Source organism: Hyla sarda, chromosome 1, assembly GCF_029499605.1.
Source record: "Hyla sarda isolate aHylSar1 chromosome 1, aHylSar1.hap1, whole genome shotgun sequence".
Taxonomy (NCBI): domain Eukaryota; kingdom Metazoa; phylum Chordata; class Amphibia; order Anura; family Hylidae; genus Hyla; species Hyla sarda.
Genome location: NC_079189.1, coordinates 590893777 through 590915412, shown reverse-complemented (window position 1 = coordinate 590915412; position 21636 = coordinate 590893777). Strand labels below are relative to the sequence as shown.

General features: G+C 43.1%; 1 protein-coding gene across 3 annotated transcripts in view; it reads left to right on the top strand.

Annotated features, from left to right (window-relative positions):
• EGFLAM (EGF like, fibronectin type III and laminin G domains) overlaps positions 1–10071 on the top strand; it is a 167153-nt gene extending 157082 nt beyond the window's left edge. For all 3 annotated transcript variants that reach the window (XM_056546224.1, XM_056546215.1, XM_056546231.1), the window contains 3 exons: positions 2150–2233; positions 5134–5237; positions 9382–10071. In XM_056546224.1, coding sequence (XP_056402199.1) covers positions 2150–2233; positions 5134–5237; positions 9382–9536 — 343 coding nt within the window. In that variant the 3' untranslated portion in view covers positions 9537–10071. The remainder of the gene's footprint in view (positions 1–2149; positions 2234–5133; positions 5238–9381) is intronic.
• The last annotated feature ends 11565 nt before the right edge of the window (positions 10072–21636 follow it).

Below are 21636 nucleotides of genomic sequence, written 5' to 3'. Positions count from 1 at the left end.
CTTAAAGGGGTACTTTCATGGAAAACTGTTTTTTTTTTTTTTAATTATTATTATATATATTTTTTTTTTTAAATCAACTGGTGCCAGAAAGTTAAACAGATTTGTAACTTACTTCTTTAAAAAAATCTTAATCAATACATTTTATGGGCTGTATACTACAGAGGAAATGCTTTTCTTTTTGGATTTCTCTGATATCAGGACCACAGTGCTCTCTGCTGACCTCTGCTGTCCATTTTAGGAACTGTCCAGAGCAGCATATGTTTGCTATGGGGATTTTCTCCTGCTTTGGACAGTTCCAAAAATGGACAGCAGAGGTCAGCAGAGAGCACTGTGGTCATGACATCAGAGAAATCCAAAAAGAAAAGCATTTCTTCTGTAGTATATAGCCCCTAAAAAGTACTGGAAGGATTAAGATTTTTTTAATAGAGGTTATTTACAAATCTAAAAAAGAGACTGTGTGTGCAGCTCACAACCTGGGATATTCGAGGTTAATGTGGATAAAAATCGGTCCCCACCGATCAAATAATGAAAAATCAAGTATGCAAATTTAACCACACCTCAAGAATATCACCCTACTGGGTACACAATGAATAAGAAATCAGACAGATGGTTTCTGAAAAAATGCTAATTTTAATAAAAAACTGAAATAACAATATAAAATAGTAGTTAAAAAGATCAGAGCATTAGTAATAATAAACTGTCACTGGGCCCTAATGACAGATAGATGTTGAAGCAACTACCTAAAGAATTCTAGAATAGTCCATGGATATTGCTCCAAATTGGACCGTTAGTCCGGCAAAAAAATAATACAGTAGATGTATCAATGATGGCACAATTGTTAGAGTGGCATTAGATGGATTCGCTCACAGTTTGTATAGAATGAATGGGACAGTCTCACCCTGGCTGCTGGTTCCGCACTGCGGCGGGCCAATGGAAACAAGTGCTGTATTCTCTGCGATGTTCTCGGCGCGAATGCCTTGGCAGCTGGAGGGTTCCGGCAAGGAGTTCCCTCGTAAGCGGTCCGTGGTGTCAGCAAACACCGATGTCAGTGACGGACTCACACTAGAAGCAGCAGACTTGTGGTAGGCTCGGTGAGCGAGATCAGTAGTTAGTGGAGCAGGTGGTTTGGGTTGCGAACTTCCATGCCGGCTAAAGTTCAGATGTTGTTGGTAATTAAGGTAGTGCTTGTGTGGCGCTCTGTTCAGATGAAACGGCCTAGACGCGTTTCAGGGTGCTCAAATTGACCCCTTCTTCAGTAGGCAAGAAGGGGTCAATTTGAGCACCCTGCAATTTAGGTTGAGGCCTCCAGATGTGCTAGACGCTGACCCTGAGATGTCTGGACTGGACTTGACCTCAGCAAAAAGTGAAACATAAGAGAAAGATTGTAGTACCTCCCCTCCCCTCCCTCTTATAAAGGGGGAGGGGGCTGAGCAAGGAGCCCATAGGCCAACTGGGGGTCACCTGGTGCTCTCTGGGTAACAAACATATGAATTAAACATGTGACAACCCTTATCATGTGACTAACAACCATGTGACCATATCAAAGGTCCTTTACCCTTAGTATATAACGTATACACATTGGCCCTCATTTACTATTCTAAACCCAGACATTGTGCGCCAGTCTGCGACACGATGCAACATTTTTTCCCGACGGACCCGATGTGGATTCTCCCAAACCCGAAAAAGGGGCGTAACCCGACATTTCTGAGCTTTCCCACGTATTTATAAAGGTTTCCAACCCGAATTTGTTGAATTGTTGTGGATTTTTTCCCGACAACTCAGAGGAGTTGGAAACCAAAACCAACAAAACCCACGGGCGACAAACAAGATGGGACATAATAATAAATACCAGGGGAAAAAAGCAGTCGGGTAAGAAAGCAACATAGACTTACACCCCGATTTTCTAAGTAAATGAGGGCCATTATGGGGGAACACTGCATGTCAGCCCTGAGGACGTACAGGGACTCAACCTGACAGGACTGTAGGAGCATATCCCGTACTGGGACATCACACACCGGGGTACTCCTTTAAATTGCAACTCTGACGTTAGTGTAAAATCTCTAAATTAATCTAAAAAAAAATAACAACAAAAAAGGAACCACGTGTTTACAGGAAACATCTTCACCACCTTTTCTTCTTCTCTCCGTAGTTATAATTTAGGCAGTGGAATGGTTTCAATAATGGTCAATGGAACCTTCAATGATGGCAGATGGCACCGGGTGAAGGCTGTACGGTAAGAGAATCCTATAATCTTTAATTTAACAGTGCCCAAACACATCACATGACTATGGCTGGGACTGGCAGACCATCTAACAATATCTATTGTAGTAACTTGGCATCATGATCTCTACTTGGGACCAAGCTGGAACAAGACCACAATGCCATGATGCTCTAGCGGGCAGCCAATGGAAGAAAAGGTGTGACGTGCTTCCGCAATGGAAAAATGGGGCACTTTCTTTGCCCGTTTTCAACACCTTTTTTTTGTGATGGCGAGGGGGAGGGAAGTTCCTGCCGCAGAAATCCCGATTCCAGCGTCCGCAGAGAGAATAGACATATCTATCCTGAGCGGTCCTAGCACCCACCTATGGTTGCCACCTGGCCAGTATTTTACCGGCACAGATGGTAATTTGGCCACCCTGACGGTATTTTTATATTAAAAATACTGGAAATGCAATGGCCGGTATTTATCCAACCAATCCCCCATCTTCCGGAATGTTGCACCATATGCTATACTAGTTTTTCCCAACCAGGGGTGCCTCTAGCTGTTGCAGAACTACAACTCCCAGCATGCCCGGACAGCCGTTGGCTGTCCGGGCATGCTGGGAGTTGTAGTTTTGCAACAGCCAGAGCCACCCCTGGTTGGGAAACACTGACCTATATATATACAACTATATAGTCCAACATGCTGGGAGTTGTAGTTTTGCAACAGCTGGAGGCACCCCTGATTGGGAAACACTGACCTATACTATATACTACTATATAGTCCAACATCCTGGGAGTTGTAGTTTTGCAACAGCTGTAGGCACCCCTGGTTGGGAAACACTGACCTATACTATATACTACTATATAGTCCAACATGCTGGGAGTTGTAGTTTTGCAACAGCTGGAGGCACCCCTGATTGGGAAACACTGACCTATACTATATACTACTATATAATCCAACATGCTGGGAGTTGTAGTTTTGCAACAGCTGGAGGCACCCCTGATTGGAAAACACTGACCTATTCTATATACTACTATATAGTCCAACATGCTGGGAGTTGTAGTTTTGCAACAGCTGGGGACACTGACCTATACTATATACTACTATATAGTCCAACATGCTGGGAGTTGTAGTTTTGCAACAGCTGGAGGCACCCCTGGTTGGGAAACACTGACCTACACTTTATACTACTATATAGTCCAACATGCTGGGAGCTGCTGAGCCACAGGCTGTATCAGAGCATGCTGGGAGTTGTAGTTAGTAACTAACTGCAACTCCCGAATGTAATTTAAAAAATGATCAAAAATTCACATCAAAACAAAAATGGTCCTGGTAAAAACTACCTATCTGGACGCAAAATATGACCCTCATACATCACCGTATAAGGAGAAATAAAAAAAGTCAGAATAGGACAAAATTTCCCCCCGCATATGTGTATCCTGTGATGTCACGCATATATAATTGGTTATGCAAATTAGCATGGCCGGTATTTTTTATTTTATTTTTGCAAAAAAGGATGGCAACCCTACGCCCACCCGAACAATCAAATGTGCAGAATGTGGACATTCCGCACATTTTCAGCTGTGTGAACATGTCCTAAGAGTACTGCCTGTTCCACCGTTGTTCAGTGTTGTCTTAAAGGGGTACTCCGGTGAAAATTTTTTTTTTTTTTTTTCTTTTTTTTTTTTTAAATCAACTGGTGCCAGAAAGTTAAACAGATTTGTAAATGACTTCTATTAAAACATCTTAATCCTTCCAGTACTTCTTAGCAGCTGAATACTACAGAGGAAATTATTTTCTTTTTTGGAACACTGTGCTCTCTGCTGACATCATGACCACAGTGCTCTCTGCTGACATCTCTGTCCATTTCAAGAACTGTCCAGAGTAGAAGAAAATCCCCATAGAAAACATATGCTTCTCTGGACAGTTCCTAAAATGGACAGAGGTGTCAGCAGAGAGCACTGTGGTCATGATGTCAGCAGAGAGCTCTGTGTTCCAAAAAGAAAATAATTTCCTCTGTAGTATTCAGCAGCTAATAAGTACTGGAAGGATTAAGATTTTTTAATAGAAGTCATTTACAAATCTGTTTAACTTTCTGGCACCGATTGATTTAAAAAAAAAAAAAAGTTTTCCACCGAAGTACCCCTTTAAAGGAGTAGTCCAGTGGTGACTCAGTGGTGAGCAATTTATCCCCTATCCTAAGGATAGGGGATAAGTTGCAGATCGCGGGGGGTCCGACCGCTGGGGCCCCCTGCGATCTCCTGTACGGAGCCCCGACAGTCCGCAGGAAGGGGGCGTGTCGACCTCCGCACGAGGCGGCGGCCGACACGCCCCCTCAATAGAACTCTTTGGCAGAGCCGAAGCGCTGCCTTCGCCAATCTCCGGCTCTGCCATAGCGATGTATTGAGGGGGCGTGTCAGCGCCGCTTCGTGCGGAGGTCAACACCCGCTATCTGGCCGGAGAGCCTGGGCCCCGTACAGAGAGATCGCAGGGGGCCCCAGCGGTCGGACCCCCCGCGATCTCAAACTTATCCCCTATCCTTAGGATAGGGGATAAGTTTTTCACCACTGGACTACCCCTTTAATAATAGTTAATCCATATAACTAACTACATTAACATCCCATCGTGCTCTTCAGTATTGTAGTCACACGTGTGTACATCAGTGTGGATGGTGACTTGGATCCACCCAACGGGCCCATACCTGTGTAGAAGAAGACTGGTGCAGTTGCCCATAGCAACCAATTAGATTGCCTCTTTCATTTTTCAAATGAAAGAAGCGCACTGATTGGTTGCTATGGGCAACTGCCCCTCTTTTCCTCTACAGGGGTTTTGATAACAACAGAGCTAGTGAGGAACTACGACAAACTCCTCATTTTATAAGTTATTTTCTGTAAATTAGTCTAAAACCAAATACATTTTTTTTGTTCCAGTGACGGTCAATCTGGAAAAGTGACGGTGGATGATTATGGCGCAAAGACAGGGAAATCCCCTGGCCTAATGCGGCAATTAAATATTAATGGAGAACTTTATGTAGGTGAGTGACCCTATCAGCCCTAGTCACTAGGTAATCCAAAATCCAACAGTGTCCCAGACTCCACCTTCTTCTAATACGAAGCAGGAAAAGAAACAGAAAAATGCTTGGATGTATAGGGAGAGGTATAAGTAGTAGAAAGAGAGAAGTGCTCATGGGCGTATAGGGGGAGGTATAAGCAGTAGAAAGAGAGAAGTGCTCATGGGAGTATAGGGGGAGGTATAAGCAGTAGAAAGAGAGAAGCGCTCATGGGAGTATAGGGGGAGGTATAAGCAGTAGAAAGAGAGAACTGCTCATGGGAGTATAGGGGGAGGTATAAGCAGTAGAAAGAGAGAAGTGCTCATGGATGTATAGGGAGAGGTATAAGTAGTAGAAAGAGAGAATTGCTCATGGGAGTATAGGGGGAGGTATAAGCAGTAGAAAGAGAGAAGTGCTCATGGGAGTATAGGGGGAGGTATAAGCAGTAGAAAGAGAGAAGTGCTCATGGGAGTATAGGGGGAGGTATAAGCAGTAGAAAGAGAGAAGTGCTCATGGGTGTATAGGGGGAGGTATAAGCAGTGGAAAGAGAGAAGTGCTCATGGATGTATAGGGAGAGGTATAAGCAGTAGAAAGAGAGAAGTGCTCATGGGAGTATAGGGGGAGGTATAAGTAGTAGAAAGAGAGAAGTGCTCATGGGAGTATAGGGGGAGGTATAAGCAGTAGAAAGAGAGAAGTGCTCATGGGAGTATAGGGGGAGGTATAAGCAGTAGAAAGAGAGAAGTGCTCATGGGAGTATAGGGGGAGGTATAAGCAGTAGAAAGAGAGAAGTGCTCATGGGTGTATAGGGGGAGGTATAAGCAGTGGAAAGAGAGAAGTGCTCATGGATGTATAGGGAGAGGTATAAGCAGTAGAAAGAGAGAAGTGCTCATGGATGTATAGGGAGAGGTATAAGCAGTAGAAAGAGAGAAGTGCTCATGGGAGTATAGGGGGAGGTATAAGCAGTAGAAAGAGAGAAGTGCTCATGGATGTATAGGGAGAGGTATAAGCAGTAGAAAGAGAGAAGTGCTCATGGATGTATAGGGAGAGGTATAAGCAGTAGAAAGAGAGAAGTGCTCATGGGTGTATAGGGAGAGGTATAAGCAGTAGAAAGAGGGAAGTGCTCATGGATGTATAGGGAGAGGTATAAGCAGTAGAAAGAGGGAAGTGCTCATGGATGTATAGGGAGAGGTATAAGCAGTAGAAAGAGAGAAGTGCTCATGCTGCTGTACAGAACACTGGTGAGACCTCACTTGGAGTATTGTGCGCAGTACTGGAGGCTGTATCTCTAAAAGGATATAGATACTCTAGAGAGAGTTCAGAGAAGATACTAAACTAGTACATGGGTCACAGGATAAAACTTACAGGGAAAGGTTAAAGGACCTTAACATGTATAGAAGAAAGAAGAGACCGAGGGGATATGATAGAGACTTTTATATACATAAAGGGAATCAACACGGTAAAGGAGGAGAGGAGATTTAAAAGAAGAAAAACTACCACAAGAGGACATAGTGTTATATAGAGGACATAGTGTTATAGAGAGGACATAGTGTTATAGAGAGGACATAGTGTTATATAGAGGACATAGTTTTATATTAGAGGGGAAAGGTTTCTGCAGTAATATCAGGGAGTATTACATTACTGAGAGAGTAGTGGATGCATGGAATAGCCTTCCTGCAGAAGTGGTCGCTGCAAATACAGTGAAGGAGTTTAAGCATGCATGGGATAAGCATAAGGCTATCCTCCATATAAGATAGGGATAGGCATAATGCTATCCTTCATATAAGATAGGGATAGGCATAAGGCTATCCTCCATATAAGATAGGGATAGGCATAATGCTATCCTTCATATAAGATAGGGATAGGTATAAGGCTATCCTTCATATAAGATAGGGATAGGCATAAGACTATCCTTCATATAAGATAGGGATAAGCATAAGGCTATCCTTCATATAAAATAGGGATAGGCATAATGCTATCCTTCATATAAGATAGGGATAGGTATAAGGCTAGCCTTCATCTAAGATAGGGATAGGCATAATGCTATCCTTCATATAAGATAGGGATAGGCATAAGGCTATCCTTCATATAAGATAGGGATAGGTATAAGACTATACTTCATATAAGATAGAGATAGGTATAAGGCTATCCTTCATATAAGATAGAGATAGGCATAAGACTATCCTCCATATAAGATAGGGATAGACATAAGACTATCCTCCATATAAGATAGGACCAGGGACTATTGATAGGATTCAGATTATTGGGCAGACTAGATGGGCCAAAAGGTTCTTATCTGCCGACACATTCTATGTTTCTAAGTACCTTCTGCTCTACATATCTAGCGGTGTCCCCCACCAGCAGTCATCTCTGTTGCTAAGTAACAACTTATTGTAATTATAATCAATGTTTAGTAAACACATATGTTAATTATCACGTTTGCCATATAGGTTAAAGGGATTGTCCATGATTAGGAAAACAGAGATATTTTCTTTAAATAAAAAAAAAAAATAATAAACAGCACCACACTTGTTCACAGGTGGTGTATGGTATTGCAGTTAAAGGAGTACTCTGGTGAAAACCAATTATTTTTTAAATCAACTGGTGCCAAAAAGTTATACAGGTTTGTAAATGAGTTCAAGTAAAAGATCTTAATCCTTCCAGTACTTATCAGCTGCTGCCTCCACCCCTAGAAATCTTATCCCATATCCAAAGGATAGGGGATGAGATGTCTGATCGTGAAGGGTCCAGTCGCTGGGACCCCCGCAATCTCCATGCAGGCACCCCCGCCTTCTGTACATTATGTTCAGAATGCTGGGTTCGGGCGGCCGTGATGTCACGCCACGCCCCCTCTCATAGACATGAATGGAGGGGGCGTGACGTGTCGTCACAACCACTGCCGCCCGAACCCAGCTTTCTGAACATAATGTACAGAAGGCGGGGGTGCCTGCATGGAGATTGCGGGGGTCCCAGCGACTGGACCCTTCACGATCAGACATCTCATCCCCTATCCTTTGGATATGGGATAAGATTTCTAGGGGTGGAGGCAGCAGCTGATAAGTACTGGAAGGATTAAGATCTTTGAATTGAACCAATTTACAAATCTGTATAACTTTTTGGCACCAGTTGATTGGTGGTGGCGGTGGTCACCAGTCATCCAGCACAGAGCAGAGATCAGCGGAGATCTCAGGGGTCCCCCACAATTAGACATCTTATCCCCTATCCTTTGGAAAGGGAATAAGATGTTTTCCAGTTGAGTACCCCTTTAAAGGGGTACTCCGGTGGAAAACTTTTTTTTTTTTTTAAATGAACTGATGCCAGAAAGTTAAACAGATTTGTAAATTACTTTTATTTTTTTAATAAAAAAAAATCGTTACCCTTCCAGTACTTTTTAGCAGCTGTATGCTACAGAGGAAATTATTTTCTTTTTGAATTTCTTATATGTCTTGTCCACAGTGCTCTCTGCTGACACCTCTGTCCATGTCAGGAACTGTCCAGAGCAGCATAGGTTTGCAATGGGGATTTTCTCCTGCTCTGGACAGTTCCTGATACGGGCATCAGGTGTCAGCAGAGAGCACTGTTGACAAGACAAAAAAAAAAAAAAATTCAAAAAGAAAAGAATTTCCTCTGTAGCATACAGCTGCTAAAAAGTACTGAAAGGGTAAAGATTTTTTTAATAAAAGTCATTTACAAATCTGTTTAACTTTCTGGTGGCAGTTCATAAAAAAAAAAAAATAAAAAAAATAATAATAATAATAATTTCCACCAGAGTTAGGTTGGGTTCACACCACGTTTTGTTAATTACGGTTCCCGTATACGGCTGGGAGGAGTGGGGGGCGGGGCTTAATCGCGGCGCCCGGACTCAGCCGTATTCGGGAACCGTATTTAATGTATGTCTATGAGCCGAGCGGAGTGAAACGCAGCCTCCGGTCGGCTTCGTTTTCGTCCGTATGCAGTTTCCCGACCGTAGGCAAAAACGCGGTCGACCACGTTTTTGCGATTAAGCCCCGCCCCCTCCTCCCAGCCGTATACGGGAACCGTATTTAACAAAACGTGGTGTGAACCCAGCCTAATAAGGTTTTTCCTTGTTTTTTCCTTGTTGATCTCGGTAGTTTTTGGTTTTGGTTTTCAGGTGGGATGAAGGAGATCGCCTTACACACCAACCGGCAGTACATCGGAGGCCTTATAGGTTGCGTCTCCCACTTCACCCTCTCTACGGACTATCACGTGTCACTGGTTGAAGACGCCTCAGATGGGAAAAACATTAATACTTGTGGCACCAAATAGGAGCGGAGACCTTTTCTTATTTTTTCTGCTGATGGAAGGAAGGGAGACTTTGCACTCGGAGGACAATCTGCAATCCTCGTCATTCCAAGTATGCTTCAAGAAAGCCAGAACCAAAAAGAATCCTTACAGATGTTTCCTTTTAGAAGACAAACTGAAAAATGTTTTTTTGTTTTTTTTTTTCCGGAAGCTTCCGGCGCTGCGGAGAGCAGACTCATCGGTGACCGGCGTGAGATACGCGTGCCTTTTCCGCACAGCCATCCCCCAAAAAATCGGACAATCCTAGTAGTACTATTGTCCGCACCATGATCCGTCATTAGTAACTATTTATTTTATGAGGACTCAGGTATAAAACCTAAATGCATAGATAGGACGACCAACATATGAGTAGAGAAGTGGATAAAGGTTGTTCTCACTGTCATACGATCAACTTCCTCTCAATTCTGCACAGGCTCGTTCCTCCCACTCATTGACTGCACAAGAAATTAAAGGGGTACTCCCTTTAAATCAACTGGTGCCAGAAAGTTAAACAGATTTGTAAATTACTTCTATTAAAAAAATCTTAATCCTTCCAGTACTTATCAGCTGCTAAATACTACAGAGGAAATTAATTTCTTTTTGGAACACAGAGCTCTCTGCTGACATCACGAGCACAGTGCTCTCTGCTGACATTTCTGTCCATTTTAACAACTGTCCAGAGTAGGAGAAAATCCCCATAGCAAACATATGCTGCTCTGGGCAGTACCTAAAATGGACAGAAATGTCAGCAGAGAGCACTGTGGTCATGATGTCAGCAGAGAGCTCTGTGCTCGTGACGTAAGCAGAGAGCTCTGTGTTCCAAAAAGAAAATAATTTCCTCTGTAGTATTCAGCAGCTAATAAGTACTGGAAGGATTAAGATTTTTTTAGTAAAAGTAATTTACAAATATGTTTAACTTTCTGGCACCAGTTGATATAAAAAATTTAAAAAAAAGTTTTCCACCGGAGTACCCCTTTAAAGGGGTTTACCCAGGAATAGAAAAACAGAGCTAATTTCTTTCAAAAACAGCTCCACGTCTGTCCCCAGGTTGTGTGTGGTATTACAACTTGGCTCCGTTCACTTCAATGGAACTGGGCTGCAGAACCACACCCAACCTGGAGACAGACAGGGAGCGGTTTTTAACATAAATTAGCTCTGTTTTACTATTTCTGGATAACCCCTCTAAGGTAAATAGGGGGGAAAAAAAAAAAAAAAAGAATGGAATGCTGAATGCCATGAATTTAACAAAGGCGAAGGCAGCTACGAGGATGACTTCTCACTCTGGGGGACCTGGAACATCCTTACATTACATGCACAGGCCATCGATTCCAATAAGAACTGTGTAATGCTTAATTTCTCCTGTGGTGGCGCTGCAGAGGAATTGAACACCGTACCAGGTTCGTCATAGATCACAACTGATATAAGCTTATATTTAAGTTCCAAACACTGGAACTGGCGCCGAGAGCTCGTGACGTCATAGCCCTGCCCCCCTCATGACTTCACTCCTCGCCCCCTCAATGCAAGTCTATGGGAGGGGGCGTGACAGCCGTCACGCCCCCTCCCATAGACTTGCATTGAGGGAGCGGGGTGTGACATCATGAGGGGGTGGGGCTATGACATCACGAGCTCCCGACACCGGCTCCACCGTTCAGAACAGTTGGTTCCAAACGCTGAGCAGCGGAGGGGGCAGGGCGTGACATCACGAGGGGGTGGGGCTATGACGTCACGAGCTCCCGATGCCGGCTCTAGCATTCCGAACAGTCTCTTCCAAACGCTGAGCAGCGGAGTACCTCTTTAAGGTTTGTAAAAAGTGAATTACCCCATTACATGGTATTGGTAATATGGCATCCCATTACAACAACTTCTGTATGGGTTGTTTTCTGATAACTGTTCCAATCGCTGGAGCCGGCGCCGGGAGCTCGTGAAGTCATAGCCCCGCCCCTTCATGACGTCATTCCTCGCTCCCCTCAATGCAAGTCTATGGCAGGGGGCGTGACAGTCGTCACGCCCCCTCCCATGGACTTGCATTGAGGGGGCGGGGCATGACATCACGAGGGGGTGGGGCTATGACATCACAAGGTATTGGTAATATGGCATCCCATTACAACAACTTCTGTATGGGTTGTTTTCACTTTTAAAGGAGACTGTTCTCATTTATCGGGTTAGTGTGATTTTGTTTATTTATACATGTGATTTTCTCATACATCCTCCATTTCATAGTCATTTCTGCTGTATTCTGGTGCTATATGAAGCTTTATAATCAGCTGTAAAGAGACCCAATTTAAAGGGAACCTGTTGGATCTTGGAGCTCAAGTGTCAAGAAGGTGCGGTGCCGCCATGATTTCAGTGAACCTTGAAAAATGTTGGCTTTTTTGCCATTAGAGTTGTGCATGTCACATAAAAGACAACAGATGGTGAAGTGCTGAACTGTCATTCCCTGTGTCCCGATTCTACCTTCACCAGTGGACAGAGGGATTCCGGATAGGGGACTCAGGATAGGGGATAAATGTCCGATCGCTGGAAGTCCAATCATTGGGACCCCGAGATCTCCAGTCTGGTGCCCCGGCTCTTCCAATGCAAGGAGCGATTTCTGCACAAAGCTGTGGTCAACACACCTTCTCCATGTATCCCTATGGAGGAGTCGGAGATACACGAACGCTGATCTTCGGGTCTCTCGTAGAGATGCATGGATGGGGCGTGTCAACCACGGCCGCTCCGAACAAGAGAAGAGCCGGAGCCCTGAACACAAATGTTCAGAACACTGGGGCGCCGGGCAGGAGATCATGGGGTGCCCCTGCCGTCAGACTCCATAACTCCCCACCCCCTTGTGATGAGACACTTATCCCCTATCCTGATGTTGTGTACCGGAGTTCCCCTTTAACTCCTCCTCTAGCATAGGCGACAAGAGATGTCATTACCCTTTCACTTTGCCTAGACTACCATGGAATCCTACATTATCACTTCCACTGCTCTAGGCCACCAGGAAAGTTGTTATTAACAACTTCCTTACTCATCTTTTTATTCTCTTGTTTTATAGGATGCTTATGTGTATGGCAGGACCACAGGTGTAGTGGTGGGATCAGATGGTATTAACCCCGGGGGCAAGATGTTGTTAACCCCTAGTGTTCGTGACGCCAGTGTGGTTTTAGGGTTCCGGAACACCACACGCCCGGTTTCTCCGGTATATCCCAGTTGCTAATAGTGAAATGAGAGTCCACAACCAGTTATGGTCAAACAGAGGCTTTACTGAGTAGAAGACAGATGGAATTATCTTCACAGCTAAGGCCAGAATTCCCAGAGAGGTGGCCAGGACCCAGAAGGATCTTGCAGCTTGCTGGACCAATATACTTGTAATTAACTTGACTTGAGATTGGACTTGACTTGACTATATACAGGACTTGACTAGTTTCAGTGACAGCAGACATAGACTTGAGACTTACTGGAATGACTGTAGCTTTTGGGGTCTTTCAGACGCTGATCACTTGCACTGAGATCTCTGGTGGTTACTGTGCTCAATAGCAGATGGCAAGAGAAGAGAGTGAATTGTAATGGCCGCCCCTTTATATAGTGGTGGGCTGGACTAAAGCCCATTGGTCAAGTTGGGGGTCATAGGTTAAGCTGGTGCTCTATGGGAGAACATGTGACAACAAAACATGTGACTGCATAACATGTGACAGACTTACACAGGTCTTCCCACTGTCTAGGCATTAAAGTGATATACACAACATGGAACAACAGGGGGAGACCATGCAGGGGAGTCCCCAGGTCACTGAAGGTCTCAACCTGACAGGGCCTAAGGGTAGTACAGGACCATGTCCTGTACTGGGACATTACACTAAGTTTGCAACGTTGCTAGAAGTAATTAATTTATAAAGAAAAAATACCAGAAATTCCACCCTTGATATCTCTTTTTATTTCATGCCTTTGAGAAGTATACAAAGAATTCTTCTCTGTGTGTCCCAGACAGTCATTACTCCTCCTTATTCTGTAAGGCAACTGGATGTGGAAGGAGCCCTCCCCCACTAGTCTTTTTACAGTAGGAGTCCATGACCTCTAAACAACACCCAGTTGGCTGCCTGCCCGGTATTCCTAGCTTTAGTGTTCCTTCAATGATTCTACGACCTACCGGATCTCTAGAGGAAAACCCTCCATTCATGAACACAACTGAGCCATAGCAGTTGCTATGGACCCTAGAGGATGAGGGTGGTATCTCGGATGCCAAAACATTGGACCCTTACGGAATAACAAGGTGGTGGCTTTCTGCTATGTAGCACTTACTATGTGGATTTTCTGATATATGGCAGTATTATACCTTCAATTATTTTAGTGTCTTGTCATTGGGTAGTGAGGGGGCCCATTACATTTTGTAGTTGTTCTTCCACCGCCAATTACTGTTTTCCATGTGACTACACGTAATCACTTAGTTCAGACTTCTTAAAAATAATTCCATTTCATGAACATCTGAAATGCACCATAAATTTCATACAAAAATGTATGGGGTATTTCCATCTAAATAAGTCACCCCCTAAACCGTTGGGGATCCAACCGCTGGGACTCCCATAAAAGTGGTCCTTGGGATGAATGGTACCCACCACTCCATTAATTCCCTATGGGGGGTGCTAACCATTGGTGAGTGCTAAACTTGACATAGAATGGAGCGCCGGCCATGCACCATTTGGACAATTTTGGCACCATTCTCGGACGGTTGGGACGTCTACTGACCAGCTTGTTATTCCCCCCGTCCTGTGGATAGGGGGGATAACATTAATTTTAATGGGCAAAAGCCATCCCCCCCCCCCCCCCCCCAAAAAAAAAAAAAAAATAATACATTTGTCCTAGGTTTTATGTGCTATCTTCTACCAAAGCCCTAATCCATGTAAACTACTTGCATTTCAAAAGGTTCTTTACCTACACATATTAAAAAATATTTAAATAAAGCTGATAAATAATGTAGGTTGAAATGGAGAAGTGCAGTAGTGTAGCTATATAGGTGCTGGGGTGGCTGGTGTCTATGGAGGTCCTCAAATCCTTGTAAGATGACACGATTTTAAAGGGTCCATGGTACGTTGGGCCTTTAAATCGAATAGCATGGCCTAACCCACCATTTCTCAACCATGGTGCCTCCAGCTGTTGCAAGACTACAACTCCCAGCATGCCCGGACAACTGTATCCCCAGCCCGAACCCCATTCATTTCAATGAGCCGACCGGAGTCAAACACTGACTCCGATTGTCACATTTTTGCCCCGTATACGGTTTTCTGACTGGACCTAAAACCATGATATACTGCTCATTAAAATGAATGGGGTTCAGGCCGGATTCGGCTGGGATACGGGAGCGGACAGTTTTCACCCCTCCCAACCGGATCCAGCACCCGTACACTACAAAACGTAGTGTGAACCCACCCTTACCAGAATTGAGGGCAGAGTAGAGAGGGGGGAGCGGCAATAGATTTTCCATATCATTCTGCCATAGTAATCAGAGTTTTTTAAAAGAACATGGCGCCGGGGAACCTCCTTCACCATCCAGATTGGCTTTCTGATCTGACCGACCTATTTTGTATCGTGCTTGAATTCCATTTTGTAGATCTGACATAGGCATTTTGTACTTATACTGTATATTTTTATAGAACATACAGTCTATATATATATTTAGTTCCCCTGAACTCTTTTCCGAGCCTAACATAGGACTGCAGACGTATTCTTTGCACATTTTCCATGTGTCCGCTACACGAATCTGTCTTTTGTGTCTTGCCATTTTGTTTGTTTCCTGCCGATACTTTTGTAACTTTCTTGTAAAATTTATGTCTGTTTTACATCTTAATAAAGTATTAAAGTCTTGAAGTTGTGATCCCAAATTGCATTTATCTGTGTACAGTAGATCCCTTTATTAGGCTAATGTGAACCCGGCCTAAGGATGCACAGGACTAATTCAGAAAACCTATAAAATGCAAGTTTCCAAGTCCGTGTGTACACTATAGGTCCTTAGAGGGAATCTGTCACCTAGATCTTTTTTTTTCTACTTATTAGAACCAGATACTGAAACATATATTTTTTTCTAATCTGTTTCTATTTTCTGATTGTAATTTTTATTTTGTTGTACATTATTATGGGGCAGCCATCTTGCCTGAGCTTTTTTTTTTTTAACAGAATTTAGTCATATGCTTTACTGCATGCTCCATGGACGTAGACTGAAACTGTGCCATTAAAACAATTAGTAAAAGTGTCTGGGCTTGCTCTGTGACCTTTACAGAGGTTATTCTGTGGGGAGAGGGAGGTTGATCTGTGAGCAACAGCTATTGTGTGTATCTCTTATCTTTACACTGGTGTCACTTTGCTGTATCTGTTATGATAAGGAGGAGACTGCTGGGAAGTGATATGTACAGAACAGGAAGTCTCAGCTTAGTTTAAATAGGCACTGTCAGATCCAGAAACTTTTTATATGTTGTTACTGATGAAAATTAAAGACCCTTTGTTATACGGTTGTTTAAATTTTTGTTAATATTTATAAAGAAAACGGCTCCTGAAAATAAACCACTAGGGGTCCCTATATCTTTTGGGACATTAACCAGTCCTGCAGCAGCATCAGGCTTGTCCATAAGTCATAGACAAGACTGCATGAGCAGACGGACCAATTACCTTCCATCACAAGGCAGGGACACGCCCCTTCTTACCACCGCAAGGGAGGGACACACCCACTATCACCACCACAAGGAGGGACACGCCCCCTCCCACCACCCACCAATCATCTCCCACCACCACAAGGAGGGACACCAATCACCTCCCACCACCACAAGGAGGGACACGCCCCATTACACACACCAATCACCTCCCACCACCACAAGAAGGGAGACACCTCCTACCACCACACACCAATCAACTCGCATCACAAGGAGGGACACGCACCCTCACACCACATACCAATCACCTCCCACCACCAGAAGGAGGGACACAACCCAATCACCTCCCACCACAAGAAGGGACATGCTCCCTTCCACCACACACCAATCACCTCCCACCACCAGAAGGAGGGACACACCCCAATCACCTCCCACCACAAGGGGGGACATGCCCCCTTCCACCACACACCAATCACCTCCCACCACAAGGAGGGACACACCCCAATCACCTCCCACCACAAGGAGGGACATGCCCCCTTCCACCACACATCAATCACTTCCCACCACCACAAGGCACACACCCCTTCCCCTGAGCTGATTTCTAACACTGTGAGCTAATGAAAAGAGGGATTTTTATAATTAATATGTGATATATAGGGGAGGCAGAAAATTAGATGACATAGTCACTAAGTCAATGAGATGTAGCTACTTAGAAACATTTTATTTTATTTTGTGGAATCTGACAGGAACGCTTTAAGATTTGTTGGCCAAAATGGAACTGGCAAGATTCCAGGTTTATTTTAAAATCTGGATAGTAAAATGAAAAATTAGGAAAAAAATTTAATCTCAAATTCTTAAATATGGTAAACATAAAAACTTGATTTACACAACAGTTAATTTTCTGATGACACATCCCCTTTAACACCCCCATACAACTACTGCAGCACGTGACTGAGCTGTACAGCAGAAGTTGGTAAAACCATGTCATGTCTCCAACTTCCCCTCCTGGTAAAAAAGGATGAGATTTAGAAGAGGTTGTATAATCAGGGCTAAACTCTTCAAATTACAGGATCTTATGCAAGAGAACCTCCAAAGTGAGAGCCACTCTGCAGGGGCTGGACTTTTGCTAATGTGGGGGTGGTCCTAACGGAGAGACACTCCGCCAGCAGTTAAGATTTTCAGGTGAAATCTGTAATAATCAGGTGAATGGCACTGGAAAACTGGACATGTGACATGGTGCCCATGTCACAAGTGTGTAGCACTGGTACCCTGTTTTATGACACAAAATTGCACATTCCCTCAATTAACCCTTACTGCAGGTGAAAATTAGGGCAGTCCCAATATTCAGAGCTCCATTACACAATATTGTGCATGAATAAGGTGGGCTCAACCCCCGAAACGTGTAAATTTTTACTAGAACTGTGCGAATACTGCATGGTCCATTGTGTTTCATATATCAGCACTGGGGTCCTGTGTTTAACCACAGATAAGGTTTGCATAATGGCCCAAATGTTCTCATGAGGTTCCTCACACTCCAAAAACATCTAGTCCTACATCCATTTCTAATATCGGTGTAACCGGAATAACAGTAGTTTTTGAATATCTCCCCCAATGAGTTGTTGCGCACACAATCCTAAATAAGACACAAAGTCTCCCTCTAATTTTTACGCAATTGATGAATCCCCCCCCATTTTATTCCCCTATATGCTTCTGCAGAACCCCCAAAAATTCACGAAAATAAATACAAAAAAGGACAAAGAAACAGCTTTATGCCTCTCAGAAAATTTTATTTTCTTACAAAACTAAACAAAAAACGAAACAAAACAAAAAAAAGCTCAAATTACGATTTGGCTCAAATACAAAAAAAAAATATATAAAAACAACAGCATTGAAAATGTACTTTATACAGAAGAAAAAAAAAACAACTGAACACTGTTATAGCTTATGTGACCGGAGATTACGCGGAGCAGGCATTGCTTTGCGCAGGACAGCGATTCGCTTGCTTACAGCGTTACACACAACATGGAGGCTAAATATGAAAATCACAGACATTCTAGCGGCAGTGTCCATCGTGAGGGGTCGGATATACACGCTACTGCTTTTTGAGACCTTTACGAAAATAACGACAAACCCCGGAGGATTCTGTATAGGAAATGCCCAGGAGGAACTTTCGGATTCCATATAAAATATTATAGACAGGAAAGACTCTAAACCAGTGTTTCCCAACCAGAAAGCCTTCAGGTACTGCAAAACTACAACTCCCAGGGGGCCCGGACAGCCTTTGGCTGTCCGGGCCCACTGGGAGTTGTAGTTTTGCAACACATGGAGGCACCCTGGTTGGGAAACACTGGTCTATACAGCAATAGGCGGGTACAGAGAGCAGTCGCTTCCAGGTCCATCTGCCACATACGACGACACATCGTGTCGGTAACTTTTTCGATACAGATATGGCAAAGGGGCCCCGGAGCATCTTTGACCCTACAGTAGGAGCTTCCAGTGTCATTCTCCAGGCCATGTTACCAGTAAACAATTGCATAAAATACAACCCCCATAGGAGAGTCTGTCTTCGGGATCGCTCCCTTTACACCACGAAGCAGGACAGCAAATCACAAAAGCCCTATGGATCTATAAGGCCGACAAACGGGAAGCCTATCGGGAATGTCACTGACCATAAGGTAGTATGAAGGAGACATAGGAGGGAACCGCCATTGAGACAATTCCCTCATATAGACACATGTTCTTGATCGATAACATTTCTTAATAAACTTAAAGGAGTTCTGTAGTGAAAGATAACTCATCCCCCTATCCAAACAATAGGGGATAATTTATAAGTCACGGGGGTCCGACTGCTGGGAACTTCCACGATCTCCTGAATCGGGCCCGTGCTGACCCTGCATGAAGCCACAGCCAACACACCCCCTCTATGTATCTTTATGGGATACATGGAGGGAGCGTGTCGGACACCCCCTTCCAGCAGACTACCGGGCCCCGTTCAGGAGATCATGGGGGTTCCCAGCAGTCGGACCCCCTGCGATCTATAAATTATCCCCTATCCTTTGGATAAGGGGATGAGTTATCTTTCACTACAGAACTCCTTTAATATCGTGACTTAGCCCCAGTTCAGTGTGCAATACCAGACCCAACCTATAGGTGGTGCTATTATGAAAAAAATTTTTTTTTTAAATAATATATATTTTTAAAATAAAAAGAAGGTTTATAATCTCTAACAACACCTTTAGAATATCTTCTTGGCAAATGGGTCCATCACCATAGAGGATACCCCTTTAAACTGTAAGGGACAGCGAGAATCCTAGACGGGTCATACATGCAAAAACTTCACATTTAAATATATATATTTTTTTTCTACTATAATTTACACAATATGGATTAGCTGCAATATATATATATATATATATATATATATATATATATATATATATATCTAAAAGGGACGAGTATTTTCCTCAGGGAGAGGCACCGCTTCCATTGTAAAACGGAGATTCAAAAAATGCCTTTAGCACTCCGCGGGCTTTCTGGGTAAGAAGTATGCAAAGTTTCTCATCACACCACCATATAAGGTACCTTATATGGTGGTGTGATGAGAAACTTTGCATACTTATATATACACACACACATATATATATATTCTACTATAAATTACACAATATGGATTAGCCACCGCAAAAATTTGTGACTTTTCTCCACCTAAAAAATGATAAATTTCCCCCGAGTGTAAATAAAACAAAACACAAAACGAAACAAAAAAAAAAAAATACTTTGCGAGTTCTCCTTCCAATATATTCTCTTCTAGATTACCCATCTAGGTTGTCAGTATGGACATAGTCAATGGAAAATAATCTCTTTACTCCTATGTGTCTGCAGCTCCAAAGCAGAACCTATGCGTGTCCATGGTAACAGACTACAAACAACCTGATCCCGTAGTCAGACTCTACCCCAGTTTTTCGCCAGCAGAGATTTGATAGGCAAGTAGAATGTTTCCCAACCAGGGCGCCTGCAACTGTTGCTAAACTACAACTTCCAGCATGCCCGGACAGCCGAAGGCTGTCCGGGCATGCTGGGAGTTGTAGTTTTGCAACACCTGAAGACACACTGGTTGGCAAACACTGGGTTAGTAAGATGCAAGGGGTGTAAGACTGCATGAACAGGCTATGCGTGATGTATTTTGCCGTCAATCACCCTGGAGACACATTTCTCTGCACAGAAGCTTTAGACACAAGACGATGGATCAAAGAAAAGAAATAGTCATAAAAAATTTATGTATACCCATTAAAGGGGTACTCCGGTGGAAAACTTTTTTTTTTAAATTAACTGGTGCCAGAAAGTTAAACAGATTTATAAATTACTTCTATTCAAAAATCTGAATGCTTCCAGTACTTATCAGCTGCTGAATACTACAGAGGAAATTTTTTTCTTTTTGGAACACAGAGCTCTCTGCTGACATCTCTGTCCATTTTAGGAACTGTCCAGAGCAGCATATGTTTGCTATGGGGATGTTCTCCTACTCTGGACAGTTCCTAAAATGGACAGAGATGTCAGCAGAGAGCACTGTGCTCATGATGTCAGCAGAGAGCTCTGTGATTTTTTTTCTGTAGTATTCAGCAGCTAATAAGTACTGGAAGGATTAAGATTTTTTTAAATAAAAAAAAATAAAAGTTTTCCACCGGAGTACCCCTTTAAAAGAGTTTTCTTGCAAAAAAATATAAAAATGCACCACACCTGTCCTCAGGTTGAATGTGGTATTACAACCCGACTCACGACAATGGAATGGAGCTGCAATACCAAACACAACCTAAGGACAAAAGTGGCGCCGTTTCTGGAAGTTATCATCTATGGGTTTTTTTTTTTTTCTTTCTAATTTTGGATAATCCCTTTAAACACATCACCGTCATACTAGAACATTAAACTGGAAGCACTAGATTATATTTTAGCCCAGGCGCTGAATTTTGGTATACGTAATGGACACAGGTCTACCCTGATCGGATAAAACCTACCATAAGTGCAAAGGTTATATCTAAGGCAATGCCGTTAATTATATTAAAAACATTAATTTTTTTTACATTAAAAAAAATTATAATAAAAAATGTTTCATGATTTGCTCTGAGGCGGCAATAAAGACAAAGCATCGGTGCCTTTCATAGAGTTGTTTTCATTGCAGCAATGTACGGTATATTATAGTACGACTACTTATCTCTGCTTATGATACACATGCATAGATCATAACTCATATTCACCGTTTTGCATATATAGTAGTGTAACATTTATTCCTGATATGCAAAATTCACAACACAATGTGACACAACAATCACAGCCGGTATCAGTGTACTTGGATATAGCGCAATCTGCCATGACCATACAATGATCCAAACTATCAGAACATAGGTAAGTGACTGGGGTAACACAAAAAGCTCTTCATAGAAAAAAAGAAAACACACATATATTTGCCACCG